This window comes from Apteryx rowi, unplaced genomic scaffold (genome assembly GCF_003343035.1).
Source record: "Apteryx rowi isolate R43461 unplaced genomic scaffold, aptRow1 scaffold_215, whole genome shotgun sequence".
Classification (NCBI taxonomy): Eukaryota; Metazoa; Chordata; class Aves; order Apterygiformes; family Apterygidae; genus Apteryx; species Apteryx rowi.
Genome location: NW_020448475.1, coordinates 132,235 through 154,069, shown reverse-complemented (window position 1 = coordinate 154,069; position 21,835 = coordinate 132,235). Strand labels below are relative to the sequence as shown.

The window sequence follows — 21,835 nt, the reverse complement described above, 5'->3', positions numbered from 1 at the left end:
GCTGTGGGCATGCGCGGCCGCCCGGCGCGTGCGCGAGCGGAGTCGTTGTCCTCGGCGCGCGGCTCTGGTGGCCGTTGGGGGCGAGGTGGCGGTGAGGGGCTGCGCTCGCTCCCTCATGCCATAGCGGAGGGGTGTGTCGGGCCTTCGTGTTAATTATCGCATGCAGCATTCCTAACAGCTGAAATAAATCAGTTGGGTCTGTGTGGGGAATGAGGCTGGGGGGGGGAGGGGAAGGAAACACGCCCCCCAAAGGCCTGTGGGGCTCCCTTGCAGGCAGGCCTCTGCCTGTCACCCGGAAGATACATGTTACTCTCACAGTCTGCTCACAAAGAAGTACCTATCAAGAGTAACTGTCTCCATCTACGCTGGTCTGAGAGGTTTAGGATAGCATTCATGCCCCCCTTTACATGTGGGCTTTAACTGTTATAAATACCCTTCTTTCCATGGCCCAGTAATAAAGAGAAGAGCCTTAGCACAACAGGAGGCATAACGCTTTCTTTGCAGACACAACACACATTGACTGGGAGACTTTAACATTGCGAAGGTGCTTGCTCAACAGTARGGAGCACTGGACCAACGGTGCCCTGCGCAAACTGAGTTGGGCCCCCTTGTGCCTGTGCCTTGCAAAAATCTGACATGCTCCYTTTCTTGCAGGAGCCCTCAGCGCTGAACAGCAGTTCACTCATCACACYGTCACCTGCACGTGCTCCTCACCTTCGGCAGCGTACAAAAGCACACCTCTGCCTCATCTCAGTTTCCACCTCACCACTCATGTCTAACACTCCCTTGACACTCCTGCTCATCTTCACCAAGTCTAATTTCCAGTCCTCAGTTTCTGCCTTATGCATGTTGCCACCCCTTAGTCTAACAGGTCTGACTACCATTCCTGAAGCATTTGAACAGGCTATTTCTTTCCCTTGCATCTTTGGGGCATCAGCTTCCTTTCCTAAGGAAATAAGATCTTTCAAATGTCTTTAGGCCTTAGAACATGACCTGCTTTTACAGGTTATGTACAAATTACCCATCTTCCAAGGTACATGGTTTGGCAGTTATTTTCCCTGTGTATGGCACAAACATTTCCCCGACAATAAAGCCAGCCCTACAAATATCAGGTCAGTGCCCTGCAGCATGGAAGCATTAGAGAGTCTTTCCTTCCAGACTGTGTCAAGCAGTATTAATAATAGATGGGACTAGCAGCACCATCTATAATGCAGCCTCTTACTTAAGTGGTCAAGTGGTCAAGGCATAAACTTAGCAGTCACTTTACAGTATACATGTTGTCTTAGCAAACCTGAGGTCCTACCACACATTAAGCCCACCAGACTTTTAATAAGGCATACACTTGGGTGTTGATAATTACAGAATTTCCTAAGAATACATTAAGCAATATCAAATTTCAGTTCTCTGTCTGCTCTTTAAAAGATAAGGCACATCAGTGCCAGATCTTTTGTCTATCTTTAAAAAGAAATATCAAACACTATGTGGAAAAAAGCTTAACTTTTGTTAGCTAGAGTCCAGATTGCTGCTAGAAATTATAGAATACTTTCCAATGCTTGTACATTAACATATTAAAGCTTGTACATTAAAGTATATAAGTATTGCTTGTACATAAGTATTTTAATGTTTTAAAAGATAGACATGCAAACTGTGTCAACAAGGATGTAGAATTAAAATCCCATAGACAATGGATGACTGAAGTTCCCATATCACAGGGCTTGGAGTTAGATCAGAGACGGTGCTGAAAATATAAAATAAATGAAGCCTACTTATAGCAAAGAAAAGCATGATTTGAGAAAATGGTAGTATATAGGGAGGAAAAGATTAGAGGGTGCCTAACAGAAATTGCCTTATCATAGACAGGAATGAAGAGTAGCTGGTTGGGAGTCTGAGCCATTGATAGAGTTCTTCTGCAGTCTGGCAGAATTAACTGCTCTCAGCTTCATCTCTGGTACTTAATTAGTCTTGACTTGACTTTTCACTCTTTTAGTTCTTTTTTTTCTTTGCTTGGGTCCAAATTAACATTCAAAAAAAGAAGAAAACCTCTTGCTATGGTCCTCTTCATGGAGAACAACAGCAGACACCTTCTCTTTTCAAAACACAGGCCCATCGTCAATCAAACAAAAGCCCACATAAACCAAACCCTCTCTGTAGCTCCTTCATGGAGTCACTAGGCTGGTCCCACAGCTTAGAGGTGCTCCAGAGGCGGCCATTTAAATGATCTTCTGTAATGTTGATGTTTGTTCTCTCACCATCTGGCACAGTCAGTCCTCTGTTTTACTCACTTTCACTCCACACTCAGTTTGGATGCCAAGGTAAAGATGTTTCTGCCTCCCCTATTCTAGTTTATGTACAAGACTTCCATTTCTCACCCTGTCTTCTAATGAGCTGAGCTGTGTGGCCGTTTTCAGTGACAGCACAGCAGCACCTCACTGAGTGCTCTCCAACTACAGAGACCTGTGCTTGTCTGCACAGATTGGAGATAATCAGAACAGCTTGCTTTTTTTTTTTTTTTTTAAACAAAACCAGACTAACTGTTCATATGGAAAACTGTATTTCTCTTAAGAACACCTCTTTTTAGTTTATCTTAAGTTACTTGGAAAGCTAAGCTGAAAAATATTAAACCTCAAAGAGAAAAAAAAGAAGGGCAGCTAAAGGGTTTGCATCAGTTCAACTGAAGTATTTTTGAAGTTATATAAATGATGCAACTATCCCAAAAAAAGAATGATGGCCATTTTTACCCACTCATGAGGTAGATCTGCAGTCAATTCAAAACTGCTACTGCTGGGATATTGCTGTGCAATAACATGGGGTCAGTAGTTCAACAGATGCTGCTCTGCCCCTTTTGCATATAGAAAGCTGTGGTCCGCATTGCTTTTTAAACACTGATCCTCAAAAGATTGTAGGCTATCTAATTCTATATGCTGAGCTTACTGCCCTTGGTCATTCAGATGAAAGGGGAAAATTATACTGATTCAGACCCAGAAGTATGACCCAGAAGAAATGACCCAGAAATGACCTAAAAAAAATGAGGGAGTTAAGGTCCCACGACCCTTCTGTCAGTCAGACCATTCTGTAAATCATTATTAATGAAGTAGCAGTAATTCTACAGGTGTAATTACTTTTTTCTCTTCTTAGGATAGACTTACAGGACATACAGACTATTTCATGAAAACTCTGGAGATAGAGCAATAATGATGCAATCTAGCAACAATAAAAAGTGTCAATCATTTCTAAAATGAAAATGGAAACTTTTTTTGTTTTCACTGTTTGGGGTTTTTACTTGAACTTTCAATAGACTCCGTAATATGCTTATAGAGTTGTAGAAAAACATCCAATTTTTGCTGTCCAATATTCCAATATCACTAAAATAAGCTACATTTTAGCCTAAGGAAACAAGCTTCATGAGATCTAGCTCTCTGTGCGTCTGTCCATCTCTCTGTCTTTCCTTTCCTTTTGAAATTATTTTCCAATTTCAGCTCCATTTTATAAAAGAATAGAGATATCAGAGATATGAAGTTCCTCCAAGCTTCAGGGAAGCACATGCAGAGGAGAGAGCCCTACACCAGTGACCCACCAGAAAAAGCAGCTATTTCARCTCCAACCCACAGCAGCCACCTGATATGTCATCATGCGTGTAGCTCTGTACCAGCCACAGCAATGCTGTTTCTTAGCTAGCTGACTCCTCACAAAAGGAAGGCATTTGTGGTATCTGGGGGCAGGGGTAGGAGTGTAGTGGAAAACTGGTGGCACTATGGGACCAGAAGGCATGAGGAAGGCCTCATTGTGCAGCAGCAAAAGGGTCACAGGGACCGCAGGGGCTACAGGTGGGATTGCAGAGAGGAAGACAAGGGAAGATGTATATAGACCATGAATCCATAGGAAACCAAGCATTATGGAAGAGTTTGCTTTTTATATGGCTAAAGGCAAAATGGGGCTGTGGGACACATGGTGAAAGTGCTTGAAAGGCACCTGAATTTTCTCCTAATGGATGTGCTGCTTTGTCTCAGATGCATACCATGTCACAATTTGATTATAAACCTAGGCACTGGTCAAGCGACCAGCTGGTCCTAAAAAGCAGATCAGYGTTTGCACTTGTTGGGGTAGGCAGCCCCTCTCTCTGCCACAGCCACCCCTGCCTGCAGGGCAGAGAGGAAGAGCCTTGCTGGCCCCAGACCAGTGATCAGCTTAACCTGGCATGCTCAAGCAAGACTCACCAGCTTCTGGCATTATTTTTGCAGAAATAGGGGACCTAATTTGAAGTCTACAGATTTGATATGTTTCACATGTTTCTAGTTGCCAGGCATAAATAGAAAGATTAGGAAAGAGTTACGTGTGTGAAGAATTCCAGATCCTACAGATTTATGACCAGTTTTGAGATTTGTTGTTTCCTCAAAGTGCAAGGTTTATCACACTTAAAGGTTTCTGTGTTAGCAAGACCTATGACTAGTGTCAGCTTAACCCCAAATTATTTACATTCCTATCTACCCCATAATTTTATTCATGCTGTAGGCTGCTGAAACAGTTTACATTTTACATTAAATTAAATGTCCTTTTACTTGCAAGGCTAATCCTTGTCTTTTCTGAGCTCATTCTGTCTCCTATATAATTCCCCTTAGTGACATATAAGTAAGTGGAAGGGGGTGAGGCAGGGGGAAACACACACACACCCCTTCCCTTAAAATTGCAGTGCTACTTTTCTTGTAAATTAAGGTAACCCTGGGAAGCCTGATCCAGATCCTCAGTGCTGTAGGGGTGTAACACCACTGATTTCATGGGAGTTACATGATTAGAGCATGAAAGTAATGCAATGCTGAAACAAGCCTGTTAGGAGCACAATTTTGCCCTTGACTGAATTTGGGTTGCTTTTAAGAGAGAAGGAATTACACTGATGCAAGGAAGGGGAGGATGCAGCAGTTTGTTTCTGGCACAGTTGCTATACTTTAAAGAATCCAAGTCAGAATGAGAGGACTTTATCCTAGCACATTTTCACTCAAAAACACCAGAGATACACATGGTGAATCGATTTTAATTTAGACATAGCAGAAGACAGAATGCTCAGAAGGGACTCTTGCTACAGGGAAACCCTTTGGAAAGAGTGTGGTGTTTTGCAAAAAGAAAGTTCTTAATGCATAAAAGAAAGTCCTTATGTTAGTCTATTTAGTTTGTTTTCAACTATATTCCTTTAAAGAAAAGTGGAAGTAAAATTTGTCCTCAAAAACAAGTTGTTCTTTCACAGCACATTATTTCAGCATTGGAGACTACTTTTCATTTATGAATGTCCAAGCTCTGCAATTAGTAAGTGTCTTCATACAGATGGTGCCTGAGTGAAAATATCTTAAAATTAGTATAGAAGACAAGATTCTGAGAATAGATATGCTGGAAAGCAGGTGACAAAAATTAAACTCGAAGATTTTCTAATAAAGGGATTTAAGCAACAACCTCAAACACTTCAGAGTACTTGTCTCTTTGTTTACAGCCAGGGTTAAATACTTTGTGTAACCTCCCCCTACTTCTGATAGTATTAAATCAGTGAAAAGGGGCAAGACTGCAGTGATTTTGATTTTGTAAGACTTCATTAATCATTTAAACTGAAACAAAGACATTCAAATCCAGCCTCATTGTATTCCCATTGTCAAGAACTGCCAAGCCTCGAACAGTTAGTCCAGGTTTGGCTCCTCTCTTGCTATAACAGCCGCCAAATAGTTTGCATTGGAAATTAGTCGCTTGCTATAACAACAGAATGAAAAGGATCTGTATTATCTGGATTTTCTCCAAACCACAATTAAGCTTCAAAAAAAAAAAAAATCAAGCCAATCAGTGGGGGAAAAAAATACATTATTCATTTCTTCCTGCATTGTTCAGCTCCAGGTTTTGGGAATGTGGATCCTTTCTCTGTTCTAGGTTTTAGTAATCATACTGCCTTTGATTTAGTGCCCTCTTCTGTTTGATAATGTAAGTGCATGTTGGCCACTGGTTAATTATTCTCGATTAGCCCTCACTGGAGAATAACACTTCCCTGTTACTACTGAGAAAGAAAATAGCCTAGTGCAGGAAGAAAGATGCCAGGAAAAATAAATAAATAAATAAATCACATTATGGGAGGGCCATCCATAAACTCTACACAGACGTGTGGAATTTAGTTTAATTGCTGAGAGGGAAAGAGAGAGGGGAATTGCCATCTCAGTACATATTACTCTTTCATCTTCCACTTATTCTCCATATTTTCCCCTTGAATTCAATTGACTTGCATGCTGCAGTCAATGCTGAATTGGAAAGACAACGTATAGATGACTGACCTTCCTGTGCTGAAGCACAGAAACTGCAGCAGTGCGTAACACCTTTCCTAGGGCAAGAGCAGAGCTCAAACACATACATCTTCTGAGAGGCAATTAAGTCATGAAGGTTTAAAAAAAGGAAACTGTTTATCACTATACAAACAAGATTTGTAGGTAATTAAATGACACTGAATCTGCACATGGAGCTGGTACAAGTTATTAACAGCCTACAGGAAGAAGAGTCCTATCTTCCACAGGAGTCCACGATTTTTTTTGCTATACACAAGCTGTTGAACATCAGTTGCTTTCAGCCTTTCAGAGCATGCTACAGGCATCACTTGCATTTGGTGAAGAGTCAATAAGTGGAGAACATGGAGCCTGAGTTTATGGATTGCTAAACCATTAAGCAAATCAAGCAGTTTCAACAAGCTGTTCAAATACCTGTAGTTCAAACAGCAAACATGAATGATTCCAGTACAGAAGCCTCTAGTTTTCATCCTTCTCCCCACCCCAGTAAAGCTGGGGGAGGTGACCTCTCACTCAGCACCCCAAACAAAGGAGCAAACACCAGAAAGGAGGAATTACCAGTCACCCAGGATGACATCCTATGGCTTTAACTTTGCAATGATCTTTACTTCTATAAGCCTGCAAACCTCCCATTTTCTGCAGCAGACAAATCAGCAAGTTTTTCAAAGAGGAATTACTTTTCTTGCAAAGGCCTGAGTTGGCCCCAGAACAGAGCAGCTGTTCAACAGAAATGAGTTAACCCACAGGCAGCACACCAAGTGACACTTGCTCCTACATCCTTAAGGAGAAAACACCCTTTGTCACTGTGTATCTCCCTCCACCCCATATATACCTGTGGCCACTAAGATCTCCCCATGTGCCACTGGCTCAGTCTTCCAGCCCTAATCATCAGCAGAGAGCAAGCAGCACCTGCAATAGCTGATTGTGATTGCCCAACCAGTACTCAGCTGGGCTATATACTTGCATTGACCACCTGTTGCCAAACATAACAAAATAAACTACTGATCTCCTTGATCATCRGCCAGCTGGTAGGAACTTTGCATCTTGGAGCCCTCCCTGCTCCCTGGTAAAACAGAACTTGGGGCTGGCCAAGTATGAGGGAAGGGAAAGGAGAGAGACCAGCAGGTAGGAAAAAAGCACAACCTCAAAGCTTGTGTGGTTTTGTTGTTGTTGGTTTTTTTTTTTTTTTGGGGGGGGGGTTCAGGAAACCAAAAAATTAGTATTTGATTGCAGCATAGGCACAAGAAATCTTGGTCAATATATTTCATTCTCAGATTTTCCAAGTCTTGAATGCTGACTTGCAGTTTTAATGGTCTTTTTAAATAATTGTGTGAGTCATGTCCTATGTTTTTAAGAAGCAAATGAAAGCAAAACTGAAATTCTATATTGACATCAATAGGCCAAGAGTAAAACTGCACCTTTTAAATTGACTTAATCTGCCTGTAGCATTTTAGCTCCATGGACCGCTGCTAACAGTAAATAGGTTGTCATCCTTCATGTGAACTAGCACTAGAGGGAGGTGAAACACTTCGCCAGCGGGTTTCATAGATAGCTGCTACTTACAGAAGTGCAGTGAAACTCAGGAATCTCAGGTTTTATTCTGAGCCCTGAAGTATATTCTCAAGCACAAACTTTTTTCCTATCTCGTTTATTCTTGCCATCTCCCCAGAGTGTCTGTTCTCTGCTGTAATTTCCCATTCTCCTTAATAAGCCAATGCTCATTTCATTTTTTTGTGTAGCAGGTCAAAAATTCCCCTTTCTCAGGGTGCCGAACATAGAAAATTAATCTATGTGGCAATTAGACTTCACACTAACATAACTGATAAAAGTTCTCAATGAGGGCCAGGGACCACCTAAAGCAGTGAGACAAAGAATTTCTGATCAAGMGACAAGGCATTTTGCATGCGGTAATTGGCTATTTCTTTTGCAGAGCACCACTCTACACACTGCAAAATAGCTCTGCCGCTCAATCTAGGATAGTCCAGTGCTGCAGCAGACAACATTGTGCTACATGGCGTCACAGCAAGAGTTTATAACACATTCCTAGCTCCTGGGGCTTTCAGAAGCAGTATATCTTTCCTTTTAAGAGGCTCTCTGACCTGAAGCATCTGTACAGGTTATACTAGTGCTATTAATTTTTTTGAAAACAGAGATAAAAAGCCTCTAGAAACTGCACTGTAGGTCGAGTCTCAATTCTTCAGGCACCAGTTCTTGAGGGCCAATATATCTTGTCATTATACCAGGGCAGCTCCAGAGAGAAAGGGGCATTCAGCAAGGCCTACAATTTCAGAAACCCTACTGCCAGCTGTAGAAACTAAAAGTAGAAAGATTTATCGTTGGAAATAACTGAAAAAAAGGAAATAAGAATCAGTGCATTTAAGAGTATGCAGAGCATAGGACGTTTAATCTACCAGATAAATAGACTCTCATCCAACAAAATATCAATTTAAGACTTTTATTCCAGTAGCTTTGTCTACAACCAGTGCTTTTAATCACAGTGGCTTTATCCTTTAAGTAGAAGGCTATGGTATTGCTTCCTGAAGCTCGGGAGCCTGATTTTGCCTCTGCATTATTCTAGTTATTCATAAGCAGGTGCAGGAACAATAGACTGTATTTTCATTGACACACTATTATAGCTTGCTTTATGATGGGGGGAGGACAATACATTTCTTTGTGCAATGGGTAGGAATGTTATAACATGGTACTTTTTTTTTTTTTGACATTTTTCCAAGGTTCTGTTTGAAGAAAAAGCAGTCAGTTATACCTTATAATTCACAGTTTCTAAATAAATTGTATATGATATGCCTTGTTTCACATCTGAATTAGAATTATCACCGTTTCAGGATGGCTGTAATGCTTTTTAGCTGGTGGGGAATCTCAACAGAAAATTTTATAGTGGATGTGCACGTGTGTGCATGTACATGCACATACCTGTAATACGAGAGGTTCAAGACAACAGTGTCATACAGACCAGTTATTCATTATAGATTATTTATTATTAAGATAATACTAACAAGACAAGAATATTTTCTGGTTACACATTTTGAAAAACAGAATAAAAGGCCACATTTCTCAAACTCTGCCTGAGCTGTTTCATGCCGCTCTCTGGGAGAGAAAATTTTGACAAGTAACATCTTGTTCCAGGTTTCCAAGGCTATGGGTTTTTCACTAGCTTTTAAAAAGTTTTGTGCATTTGAACACCTATGCCATAGTCTTTAATGGGGATTTTGCTGGCCACCTCCAGGCTCACAGTGAGGAGCTTTACCATAGCCTGTATCACACACGATTTGTGTAACAGTCCTCTCAAACCTCCACTTTGTTATGCCAGCACTGCATGTCCCTGCTAAGACAGAACAACACAGAAAGACTTTTTGCAAGGGCAATAAGGTTCGGTGGAAACGGAGCCCACCACTCCCAACCACTAATGATAACTTCAACCTGCATTATTTTGATTTTCACGCTTTCCCTAATTTGCTATAAGGTATCTATTGCTACTACTTGCAAAAAGGTTAATGTCCTCAAAGCAGGAGACTGCTTTAAACTTTTAAAAAGTTTACTCCTGGGTACAACTGTGCAAGGAAGGATAATATCTAAAATGTTTGTGCAAGAGGAAAATTAGATTTTGTACAGTCAAATGTCCTATGGTTATTATTGCAAATTCAAAACTTGTTGTTAAAACTTGTTGTTGCAAATTCAAAACAGGTTGTTATTTTCCCCCATGACCCCATTTAAAAATAACAGGTAATTTTAATAAGATTTTAGACTAACAGGTAATTTTAATAAGATTTTAGCATAGTAAAACTTTCTTCTAAAAATTTAGCATGGAATGGTACAATGTTATAATTATGCAGCAGAGTTTGGACAAAAGGTAAGGCATAAATGCAGATAACTACTAGAACGAGTTTCTGTGACACAGATTCGGTTAAGTCTACTGCTTCTCTTAGTACATGTATTTATTACATGCCAGCTGGTGCTTTGACATTTATTACTGGATGCTCCTTTCTAAAACAGAGAGGTTAATTACAGAAGCGTCACTCTAACCAACTTAAATCGTGTTAGGTTGTCTGTTTCAGTAATGAATACTCATCCTAATAAGCAGTGTGGGGTATGACAAACTACACAATTTGTTTCATGTCTCCAAGGCAGAGTATAAGGTTTCACACAGGAATCAGCTGGTTGATTGCCCAAATATTTCCATTAAACTTTTCAAAGGCTTCAGTGCTGCTCACTGGGAAAAAGAAAAAAGACTGTTTTAGAGAAAGCAAGAGTAAATGATGTTTAGCAACAGACTCGAGACATCACGACTTTTTTGTGATGTATCACGAAAGCTGCAGACATCCAAAGCACACTGTATTTTTGACTGCAGGTTGTCAACTAAATGTATTATACCATATGATCACTACATCTGTGTAAATCATACTTATCTGATGGCTTGTAAAAGCTTGCTGTGCTACCACCAACAAAACAGAATTTCAAGGAGTCCCTCATCTTCAGCTGTGATGCTAAGGTATTAATGAATTCCTCTGCATGTTGAACAAATCCCACTAAGCCTTATTTCTACAAATAGTTACTTGATTAACTTTAAGTGTGAGGTAAACCAATTGGGTTTGCTGGGATTACTGATGTAAGTAGCTTCACAGCGATGTGAATTCACGGCCAGCAGCCACACATAGAGGGATTGCTGTACTCTAGAAGAGAGTGGAACAATAGTATATGCTTACTCAGAGATGCTAACAGCATCACTTCAAGGCTTCATCTGAGATTTCATCCATTACTCCTACTTCTAGCCCTTCACTGAATAATTAATTTTTTTTTAAAGTAAACTGGATACTATTTTTCTCATATCATCAAAATTCTTTTGATTTTTTCCTTTGAATTCTTCAAAATGTATAATTTGTTTTAATGCAAACTGAAAGTTAAGACCCAGCCCCAAGTATATACCCTTAGTATATATTAAATATATACTGAAAAATAATTAGCTCTCTTCTAACTGGAGACGGCATTGTAGCTGGTGACTTGCAAATCAGAAAAAGTCTGCCTGGCTTTCAATCCAGCAGCAATCTTGCAGCACTGAGAAGTAAAATGCTTTRAAAACATTTTTTTTTCCAGCAAGATTGAATCTGAGCTCATGAAGGGACACTTTTTGTAGCCTTGTGATGCTATATTCATAAAAAGTCATTTTTTGAAGAAAAGAACCCGAACAATCTAAGCAGTCATTCTGGGCACCCATATTCTAGCAAAAAAGAGAGTCATTTCTTTCCCTTATTTTCAGTTTGTTTCCTAAAAGGGGTCCCATAACAGCTTGCCTTCCCTCCTTCCCTCCCACCCCCTTTTCAGTTACTATCTCTGCCTTCATTAATGAAACTGGATTATTTGCCATCCAAATCAAAATCTGGGATAACAATGCAACAATTTCAGGGCTGCAAAATATTTATAGAAAATAAAAAAAAAAAAAAAGGAAGACCTCATAAGTTCTATTACTTTCACTATAGCACTGCATTTGTGCGTCCCAGGGTGGAGACAATTTCTTGGTAATTTGGTTTGCCACTGTGATACTCTCAGGTGCTCTTGGTTTTCTCCTGGAGCAAAACCAGCTCCTGCAGCTCTTCGGCACATCCCACCCACATTCATTAAACACGTGTTCCCCTTCACGTCACTATTTCCAGGAAAACACAGCAATTCTATTTGGTAGAGAAACACATCTTACACAAGCATTCTGTAAATTATTTTACAATTTGGGGGGGGTTTGGGGTTTGGATTTTTTTGATTAGTTTTGAGTGCTAAAACAACATGAAAGACCGACCCAAGATATTTGGTTGATTTCTTGATGAAGTTAAGCATAATATTTACCTTTTATCACATGAATATAAAGGCATTGTTATTTTATATTGCACAGGATGATGGAATAAGCAAATATGAACTTGAGAAGAACTCGCACAACTTTGTTATGTTCTAAGTGTATTTAGTACATACATTTCCAGGGTACAATGAAAAATAACTTTGCTCCATTTCCTTCTACTCTTGTGTTGGTGCTCCAAAAGGTGATATACAAATTGTTGACTGGGAGCAAAAGTAATTTGGAGAATCCTGACCTGGGAGGTTTATTTGCATAACTTTCAGTTGTTTCTGTTTTAGTTACTATCTTTTCTACCAAGGTTCATGTTCATATTTCAGCCTACCTTTTTTTCCCATAGGTTTCTGTCACCATCTTACAGTCCATTTTGGAAAGCAGAGTCATGTGGAACACAAAACTTGGACAAAATATTTTATTCTGGAAAACTAATGAAGCCAACTGAGCAACGTAAACATACCTTAATCCCACTGACTACAACAACTAGTCAAGTAGTTAGTGGCATACTTCAGGAGGCACACCCTGAGGGATGAGGCCCAATAACAACATTGTATTCAATATTTTTCATTAGCGCAAACTAAAAGTGCAAGGAGACTACTCTTGCAAAATGTCTTTAACAGGTCGGAAGGTTACAACTTCACTGTTTACACTCAGGATGACAAGAGAAGAGTTCACTTAGATAAGGTAATAATCCAAAACCCCAATATTTGTATCATTTAAATTGATGTCCAAAGAACACTGGTTGCACAGAAGAAAACTAGATTTCTCACAACTCTTGGGTCCTAATCCAATTAGACTAAAAGGAGACTAAAATAAGGCCATAAGTAAATACCCAGTGCAACAATCAATATCACAGTGATATCTATTTGCTCTCTTACCTCTAAAAGGTGCCAACAATGATTCCTAAACAGTAAGAAACACTTCAGTTAAGTTCTTTTTACAGTATACTTGTTGGGGGTGGAAATAGAGGTTCACCGTCAGAATGCACCTGCAGACTTTCCACATGCTGCAACTGCCACTAGCTGAGAAAAAGAGAAAGGTGAATTGCAGGCAAGCTCACACTGGAATTGTGCTGCATACCTTAGGATTCCTTTGCAGCATCCTCAGCTGTTGTCCCTTCCATGGAAACTGAAAATGGAGACAAAATACCAATGAGAAACATTTCTCTTGTTCAGTAGAGTATAACTACAGAACAAAGGAGATGACTTATTCAGCTATGAATAAGACAAATCCTTTGGGCTGAAGGGAAAAGATTTTCAAAGTAATATTAGGGATGCAGACATTTTCCTTTTAACCTTCTTATTTCTAATTTTAATGGAGTTTAGTGCAACTTCTGAACTGCTTTGAAAATCTCCACTGTGATGATTTTTAACACACATTTTATTGTACATCTTCAACAGCATTATAAGAAAGGGTCATTTATAGCTACATTGAAGCATTGTAAGGTTTATAAATATCACGTGTACTRTATTTGTCTTTATAGGAATGTAATCAAGGAAAAAATCTATCCTTCAAATTAAACAAGCCTAAAAAAAAAGTATGTTACATCACATGCACCAAAAGTAGAATTCCTTTTTTTAATGAATTTTACATCTAACCACTTAGCTAGACAGCAGAGCACTGAGCTCAAAGTGCCCCACTGGTCCAGCTTAGTAATACCTATTTCTGAAGTACGGCAAATAATTTCAAAAATAAATTTTCTACTCACAAAAGACACTAAGATGCCAAACACAGTCATCATTAGCAGACATAGTGTCACTTAATGTGTCCTAGATGCTCTTGCAGCTAGTCCAGTGCAAATAGCCATTAGTTTTTTTCAGAAGCAAAACATTTCAGACCCAGCTATGCTGTGCACCTTCTGAAGTTTGCCCAGGCCCCTCAGCATCAGCGTCCTGGTCCCTTGCAGCTGCGTCAGACATCTCTTGAGCTGCTGAGGCTACTCCTTCTTTGACACTAAGTTTTCCTCATGGACAGAAGAAACTGCAACATCCAAGCCTTCAACCACAGTTTCTATGAATCAAATTAGAGAGATAATTGTCTTGTCTTTGCTCTCCATTCATCAGCACAAATGCGGGAGAGCACTCAAGGCTCACCAGGTATGACATACTTGCTTAGCATACAGACTGGACTCAAGTAATTGAAGGCAACAAGAGCTACGAGGTGATTGCATTTTAGCATGCAAACAAAAGTTTGCAAGTGGAATTCCAGGGAAAGCAGTGGCTAGTATCTGACTCTTCCTAGCCCTGTGGCAGAAAACTGTAAACAGCAGCTCTTCCACTGTGTTTAGCTAGAGGTATATATTCTCTAAAGCATGTATTCCCTTAGATACCCTCATTTTATTTTCTGATTTCTGTCAAATTAATGATGTGCAGAATATAAATGTTAACATTTCAGTGGAAATAAGCCTAATCTGATCAATACCGTAAGATACATGATGTATATCTTCCCATATTTTTGGAAAGATGTCATGAGCAGTTTTGTTGTAGAAATGTCCTAACATTGGGCTGAGGGACCAGGCTGTGATCCAGCACAGCAAGACTTCCAGCCAGCCTTCTTTCAATACTCATTAAGGATGAAGTAATTTGTGTAAGAGGTCTGTACTCTGTCTACTTGTTCAACCATTTACATATACACGCTGCAGGAGGACTGAACACATCAACCAGCAGTTACATTTTAAATGTTACTTGAGTAAAATCTCTCTTACCATATTCTTCTAACCTTTCTGTTAGAAGCCTCAGCATCATCGCATATCTTAACTGCTCTGCAAGATAAGTTGTACAGGGACTCTGTTGTTACAGACTGTGTCCCATACCAAGATACTTGTATATTAAATAGTTAACTAAACAGTTTCATTGGAAGTGCAATAAGTACAGTAAACAGGAGCACTGAAAAGTTAGTATCCCATGTTTTTTTCAAATATCAGCTTGCAGATAATTAACTATGGCATATTCTGAACATTAACTATTTAACTTTATTTAGCAGAATACTCACTGAATTTTGAAGAAACAGAAAAATTCAGGAATTGATACTTTTGTCATTATAGGGAACAACTACACTAAAAAATAGTGCATTTAAAATTCAGAACATTATATATTTTATAGTTAGCATCACTTGATGCAATGCAACATATTTGCTGTGAGGACTAGCTGCTGGTTTTAAATTTGTAATATCAAACATTCAGTTCATATTACAAATACTTTGCTTTCTGGCTTATAGTATTTTGTCTTGTTAATTTTTATTTAGTGTCATGTTTCACTGTTTCAATTTCTTTTGCTTTAATAAAAGCAGATCAGTAAACAACTAAGTGAGCAACATGCGTTTTTCTGCTGTTTTATTTTTTAATAAAAATCTCCAGCCTGAAGTGTTCTGCTTACGTATCAGAAAGGCAACCTACTGCAACAAAATATGGATTGCTCACAGTTTATCCATCAAGGTCTGTGCAGAGTAGTTGTCATTCCCTAAAATGACAAGGAGCTTGTTGCAATTCACATGGCAATTTTTTAAAACCTTGGTGTGTACATATGAATAATTGTCCCTGGCTGCCCACAGAAAACTCTAGCTAGTACGTTCATTTTTAAAAAATTCTCAGGTGGCTTTCATGTCTGTGCTTTGAGCACACGCAGGTAGAATTTCATAAGAACAACCTTTCCTCTGCCACAACTCATCTGCTCTTTTCAAGAGGAGAAAGCTGGAAATAGCTTGTGATGAGAACGCACTTGTTCACTGCAGTGTCAGATGTGGCAGCTCACACTGGGTCATTATCCATTTCATAATGCATTATCTCTAAGAAGGATTCAGGCTGTCCTATACAGATCATTTTGGCACTGTTTTTCAGCCTATTGCAACTGCAGTAAGCTACCTAAATGTCACCTGGTGCTTTGAGCAGAGCATCATAACAATAAGAATTGCTCATTTTGTAATTATGTTGCTGTCTTTACAACTACAGCTTTTTTGACAATGTATGAAATTAGAGGTTGCATATCACTTCATTAAGGTTTTACCAGTACATGTATGGAAAACTATTAAACACTAAACAAGATATGAGCTTCTTAGTATTGCTAGAATTAGCTATCGGGGTGGGGGGGGGGGGGAGGCAATATGCCCCTCTGTGTGGTCTTCTATTACATTTCAGTTACTGTTCCTGTTTAGAAAGGAAAAGTGTCACACTTGTTCCTTATAGTTAAAAATGCACTATAGCATATACATCAGGAGGGCTCTTTGCATGGCTTTTTGGCTCAAGTAAAAGTTACAGTTAACTTCATCCARAAAAAAAAAAAAAAAAAAAAAACTTGGACACATTTCTGTATCCATAGTATTAACTGCTTTGTGGTATGCACAATTCATCAAAAATTGATACAAGTGACTGAATTTTAATGAAATTCACACTTTACTTTGCTTCTTCTCAAGTCCATACTGAACAACTACCACTTTTCAGACCTACCACTGTTCAGGTATCCTGAGCCTATTGTTGTACCAGTCCAGGAACATGAAAACTATTTTGAACATTAATCTGTCATACAACTCTGGGTATTTTTTGGTGGTTTGTATGCAGCTTGGTCTTGGAACAAGTGGTCTATATTCCGTTCACAATGTAAATACATTTCTCTCTGTTCTGGGGAATTCCTTTGATCCCAGGCAACACAAGATTAATGATTACCTGAAACAAGTCAGACACCTCTTTCAGAATCGTGACTGTGACAATGTCTAATGCAAATCACAGAGAGGGGACTGTGTCAGGGTCCATCAAACCTGCCTCCCCTATTAACCAGATAGTAGGGCAAGCATTACAAAGTTCAGGAATTTCTCCTTTTTGCTTCCCTACCTGTTAAATTTAATCCCATTCTGAAAGTCAGTTGAACTTCTAAACAACTCAGTGCTTTTTTTTTTTTTTTTAGTCTGCATGTATTTCATATTTTTTCAGTCCTATTTAACCTCTCTTACTTGTTCTATGTAAAATACAGCAGTTACACCCTACTTCATTAGGGGGATTTTAATCTGTGCCAAGTACAGTGATGGCTCATTTTCCATAATGCTAGGAAGAATGATTTTACTCTATTTGTTCTTTTTTTTTTTTTTTAAGTTACTAATAAGCCTGTCATGAAATTCTATAGGAATTAGCAGATGATGTAATTGAAATCACTTTTAACTTTTGTTAATTTAAATTCTAAAAAAGCTAAGCTTTATTTTTTCAAAATAAATCATAGAGAAGTTAAGACACTTAACTGATTCCATGTTGGTATCTGAGAGTTGACCACTTTGAAATTCAGAAGTCCTTGTATTCCTTGCACAGTGATGTCTGTGACCCATTTTCTGACTTTATGCCAGCTCCTTACAATTTCCGCAGGCTCAGAAACAGAATATGATTGGGTAGTAGCATACTACACTTGCTACCGAACACAACACCAAACCATTTATGTTATGAAAACACATCTGTTTTGAGCTATTACTGAGTAAATAGAAAAAAGGAAATTAATTCTACAGACAAAAGGAAATCAGAGGGTTTTTTTGGTGGTTTTGTTTTTTCTATAAGGCAGTAGCATTARGACATTCCAGTAGCTTATTGGCACTATACTGACCTTTAGATCCACCTAGAAATGTTAAGTTTCACAAAACTGTATCCCTGCCATTTCAGCGAACAAGAGCTGCTCCCTAAATAAACTGATCATTTCTGCAGACCTTAAAGACACAAGTTTTACTCTTAAAAAGGCTACAATTGCAGCATAGACAGAGCAGGCTTTCCTATTTCTGTGCAGTCACAACAGAACAGAAAACATTCCAGATGAATCGCATCTCCGCATTGTTATGATTTTCATTTGAGTTGTCTGAGTATTAGTGAGCTCAGCATCCTTCCAGCAGGACACAGAAGCATGATAAGCAGGGACTTGCATGACCTAAATAATTGTCAAGAATCTTTGTTCCAGGTAATAATGGGGGGGGAATGTATTGACTTTCAGAATGAAGATCCTACTACTTGGAAAGGACTGGAGGAAGATGCTGTAAGTCATCTTTAAAAAGCTTTAAAACATTGCAGAGGGGCAATTTACTTGGAATCAGCCTGGAAGTTCACTTGGGACTCAGAGCTCTAGTCAAAAATTGAATTGACTTGGACTGGCAGTCATCAACTACTCATTGGGAACGGTAGGCTAGAGGGTGGTCATGAAGCAGGCAGATGAAAGGGAGGTATGGAACAAATGTGGGTCCTGATCATAATAAGTGGTTCTGAAATCTGTTAAAGAACTTGATTTTTACAATAATTTTTCTATGAGGTAATGTTTCTGATAGTACTTCTACACAGGAGCTGTTGCCAGGTTTGAGAGTTCAGTGATCATAAAGCTGAATTTACCAAGTTGTGTTTCATACCAACACCAAGTGTGAAAGGTGCTAATGGAGCAAGCTAATAATTGTAAACTGTGTACAGATAATTTGAGATTACTCAGAATTCCTAAAGAAAACAATAGTATATGCAAGATTAGAGACACCAGATAAGGTCAGATGAAACAGGCAGGTTTCATACAGTAACCTGTCAGCACTGTCAAGAGATGTGAGCAAACAAGTCAGAAGTGAAAAGTTTTAGTCTTCTGTTCAGCCAAGTCTGGACTGTGCTGGAAGCAAGATATCTTCCTTCATTACAACAAAGAAGTTCCCTCAGTGCTAATTTAAGTGACTGCTTCAAACCTTGAAGCAGTACTTCAAAAAATCAGCCATATTCACAGGAAGTTTGGCTCTTCAAATTTCCTCTAAGATAGCAGATAGTCAGCAGTTAATTGATAAGAAAACAACAAATCTTTTACATATGGAAAGGGAATGAGTATAAAAAGGAAAGAACCACCTCTCTCCTTCCTCACGCAGATGAAGCACTTTAGCTTATGAAAGAAATACATCTTTCTCTTAATACCTAAAAATAAAGGAAACTGCATCATATACAGCAGCATTAAAATAAGGGGAAATGATCAAAGAAAAAAAGCTCTTGTAATTCAGAATTTTAATCCTACAAAAATTTTTTGCCACTTTGGCCAGTCAATTCAGTACTGGATCAGAATGTTTTGTTTGGAGAGGTTTTGTGTTGACACTTTGTTTTTTTTTTTTTAACACCTAGTGATCCAATTTATAGATAGACCAATATGAATGGCCAGCAGGCACAATTATGTAAGCTGGCTTGTTTATTATAATGAACTTGTTTATTATATTTTTATATCTTAGAAAAGTTTAAGCTTTCCCCTTTCTAAAGTGGTTTTGTAAGTACATTTTTCTTAAATACAACACATGAAAAAGAAAGGTGTTCCTGATTTTAAAAGAAAAGTATATGCATTTCTTTTCCTGCTCTGGGAGAGGTTTTTTTTGTTTTTTGGGTTTTTTTTTTTAAACCAAGATGAAAGTTTCTTAATAAGACCAAAAGAATAACCACAGCCTTCTTAGGAGTAGAGCCTATAAATGCTTCACCCTAGTTTTGCATTTCCCTTCTAATATATTTAAAACTATCATATTTTGATTCTGATCCTTTAATTCATTTCAACAGAAACTGTTGTTTAAGTTAAAAACAAACAAAAAATCTGAACAGACATGGATTTCCCCCCCCCTTTTTTTAGATGTAAAAATGTACTTTTCTGAGGTGAATCATTTCACTGAGTGCACCATCTTTCATTTCACAAGCTTTTTTTTTAAGCAGTCAACATGAGTCTGGTATCTCTAATGCAGAACGTCATGTTCAATTACTTTTCAAAAAATTCTTTGCAGAAAAATTTGGCTTTATTAAGCTAAAATAATACAAGTTGCCCAGCATAATACAAAAGGCATCTGCCTGGAGCCATAGAATACACATGAACAAAAGCTGGAATACAAAAATGGCCTTGATATTTTAAGCTATCTATAACACAGCCAACATCACACAGTAATTCCAAAGGGAAAAAAAAATAGATAATTGTGAAAAAAGAGACAATATTTACAGCCTTTTTTTTTTTTTAAAGAAAACTAGAACATGATACTTTTGCTTATATAATCTCCCCAGCCTGAAAAGGTTCTCTCCAGAGACTCTCAGAGTTGGAGAAGAGGGGAAAAGAAAAAAAAAAGAAAGATAAAAAGGAAGCTTTTCATAGTTTAAAGAACTGCTAATCAAAAATGACAGTGGAGAAGAATCCACTTAAAGAAAGTCAAATTCTGTCATGTTTTAATATTAATTGAAGAATGTACTTATGAGAGATTGCAGAATAAGAGCACACAAGGCTGGAGTACCTGGTTCTCTTAGATCAAGTTCAGCAGAGAGCACAACAGTAGCAGGAAGAAACTGTGATTCCCGTTCAGACCAATTTAACATATTACGGTTCCATCATACCTTCTTATTTAAAGGAAAGGGAAGAGAAAAAAAAGTTCCTTAAAGAATGGATCTTGTAAAACATGTGGTAGTGGTGACAGTAGAGGTCCCCTCCCTGTTTTTTTCCCCACTCAGTACATCAGAAACTGAGTTGCCACCATGGGATGGCAGACCTGCACTCAACAACCTCCTCCATTTAGAGAGGCTCAAACCCACATCTCCTACTTCAGTAATAAGAGGGGAAATAATAATCACCAGGTTAGTTTGGGACAAAACATGCAAACCTGTGCATACTCCCCTATAAAGTCATCGAGTACTTCAGGATTCATTGACCAGAAGAGAGCGCAAGCTCAGGGTGTATCACCAGGAACAACCCAAGCACTGTCGTCCCTCAGGACTACTTCAAATGTGCTTTCCCTACTCAATAGCCTTTTATTCAGTGAACACTTGACATGGTTATCTTACTCCACCCAGGTAACAATCTCTTTGGAAAGGAACAATATTTAACACAAATGCTTGGCTTCAAAGAAAAACCTACTGCCTGGTTAAACAGAAACCAACGTAGGCATCTGTCACACTGCAAATTCAGCACTCAAACTTCAGACAAGAAAAGAGAAACCCCTCTGCTCAGGCTTTTTTATGGGCTAAAGTTAAGCCCCCAGGCTTAGACTGTGATTTGCACACCAACTTGTGACTTCCGTAGCCATTTACCTCTTCCTAGATGTTGTAGAAGTGTCTAAATCAGGAGTACAGGCCTTACCCCAGTAATAGTACTCCTAAGTGTACTGGAGGAACATCGATGAACATCACACCTATGTTCATTTGTGGCACTGGCCATTGTGTTTTCCTAAAATCCTTCTACTCTCCTCAGTACTTTGGATTTTGTACAGGCTATTGTTCAACCACCAGAAAAAGCACTGGCTTACGCTGCTGCCACTGCTCTTTGTTGCTGTCTCTGTGCAATACAGCAGCACAAATATTTCTGCAACTACATGCTGAACTGAATCACAGAACTGACAATAATCTAGAAAAACACTAATTATTTTTCAGTCAGATCAGTTCCTTGACCTGGTTCACTGAGGAGCTGCACAAACTTCTGGTGCACAGGACAGGAACTAGCGGCTTGGCAACTGCTGGAGCCAACCCTGCTCAAGAAATTGTTTGTGAAAYGGCACCCTTCGGGAGGCGGCTTCAGAGGCCCAGGTCCAACCATCTTCAAAAACATCAGTAGCAAGAGGAAGACTAGGGAAAATGTGGGCCCTTTGCTGAATGGGGTGGGTGCCCTGGTGACGAAGGATGCAGAGAAGGCAGAGTTACTGAATGCCTTCTCTGCTTCAGTCTTTACTGCTCAGGCCAGCCCTCAGGAACCCCAGA

The 21,835-nt window shown here is 38.9% G+C and overlaps 1 protein-coding gene across 1 annotated transcript in view; it reads right to left on the bottom strand.

Moving 5' to 3' along the window:
- Window positions 1-8,743: 8,743 nt before the first annotated feature.
- MGARP (mitochondria localized glutamic acid rich protein) overlaps window positions 8,744-21,835 on the bottom strand; it is a 29,445-nt gene continuing 16,353 nt past the window's right edge. The window contains 4 exon segments of the mRNA XM_026064387.1: window positions 8,744-10,530; window positions 13,234-13,281; window positions 14,009-14,110; window positions 14,113-14,163. Of these exon segments, the coding sequence (XP_025920172.1) occupies window positions 13,235-13,281; window positions 14,009-14,110; window positions 14,113-14,163 (200 nt within the window). The 3' untranslated portion in view covers window positions 8,744-10,530; window position 13,234.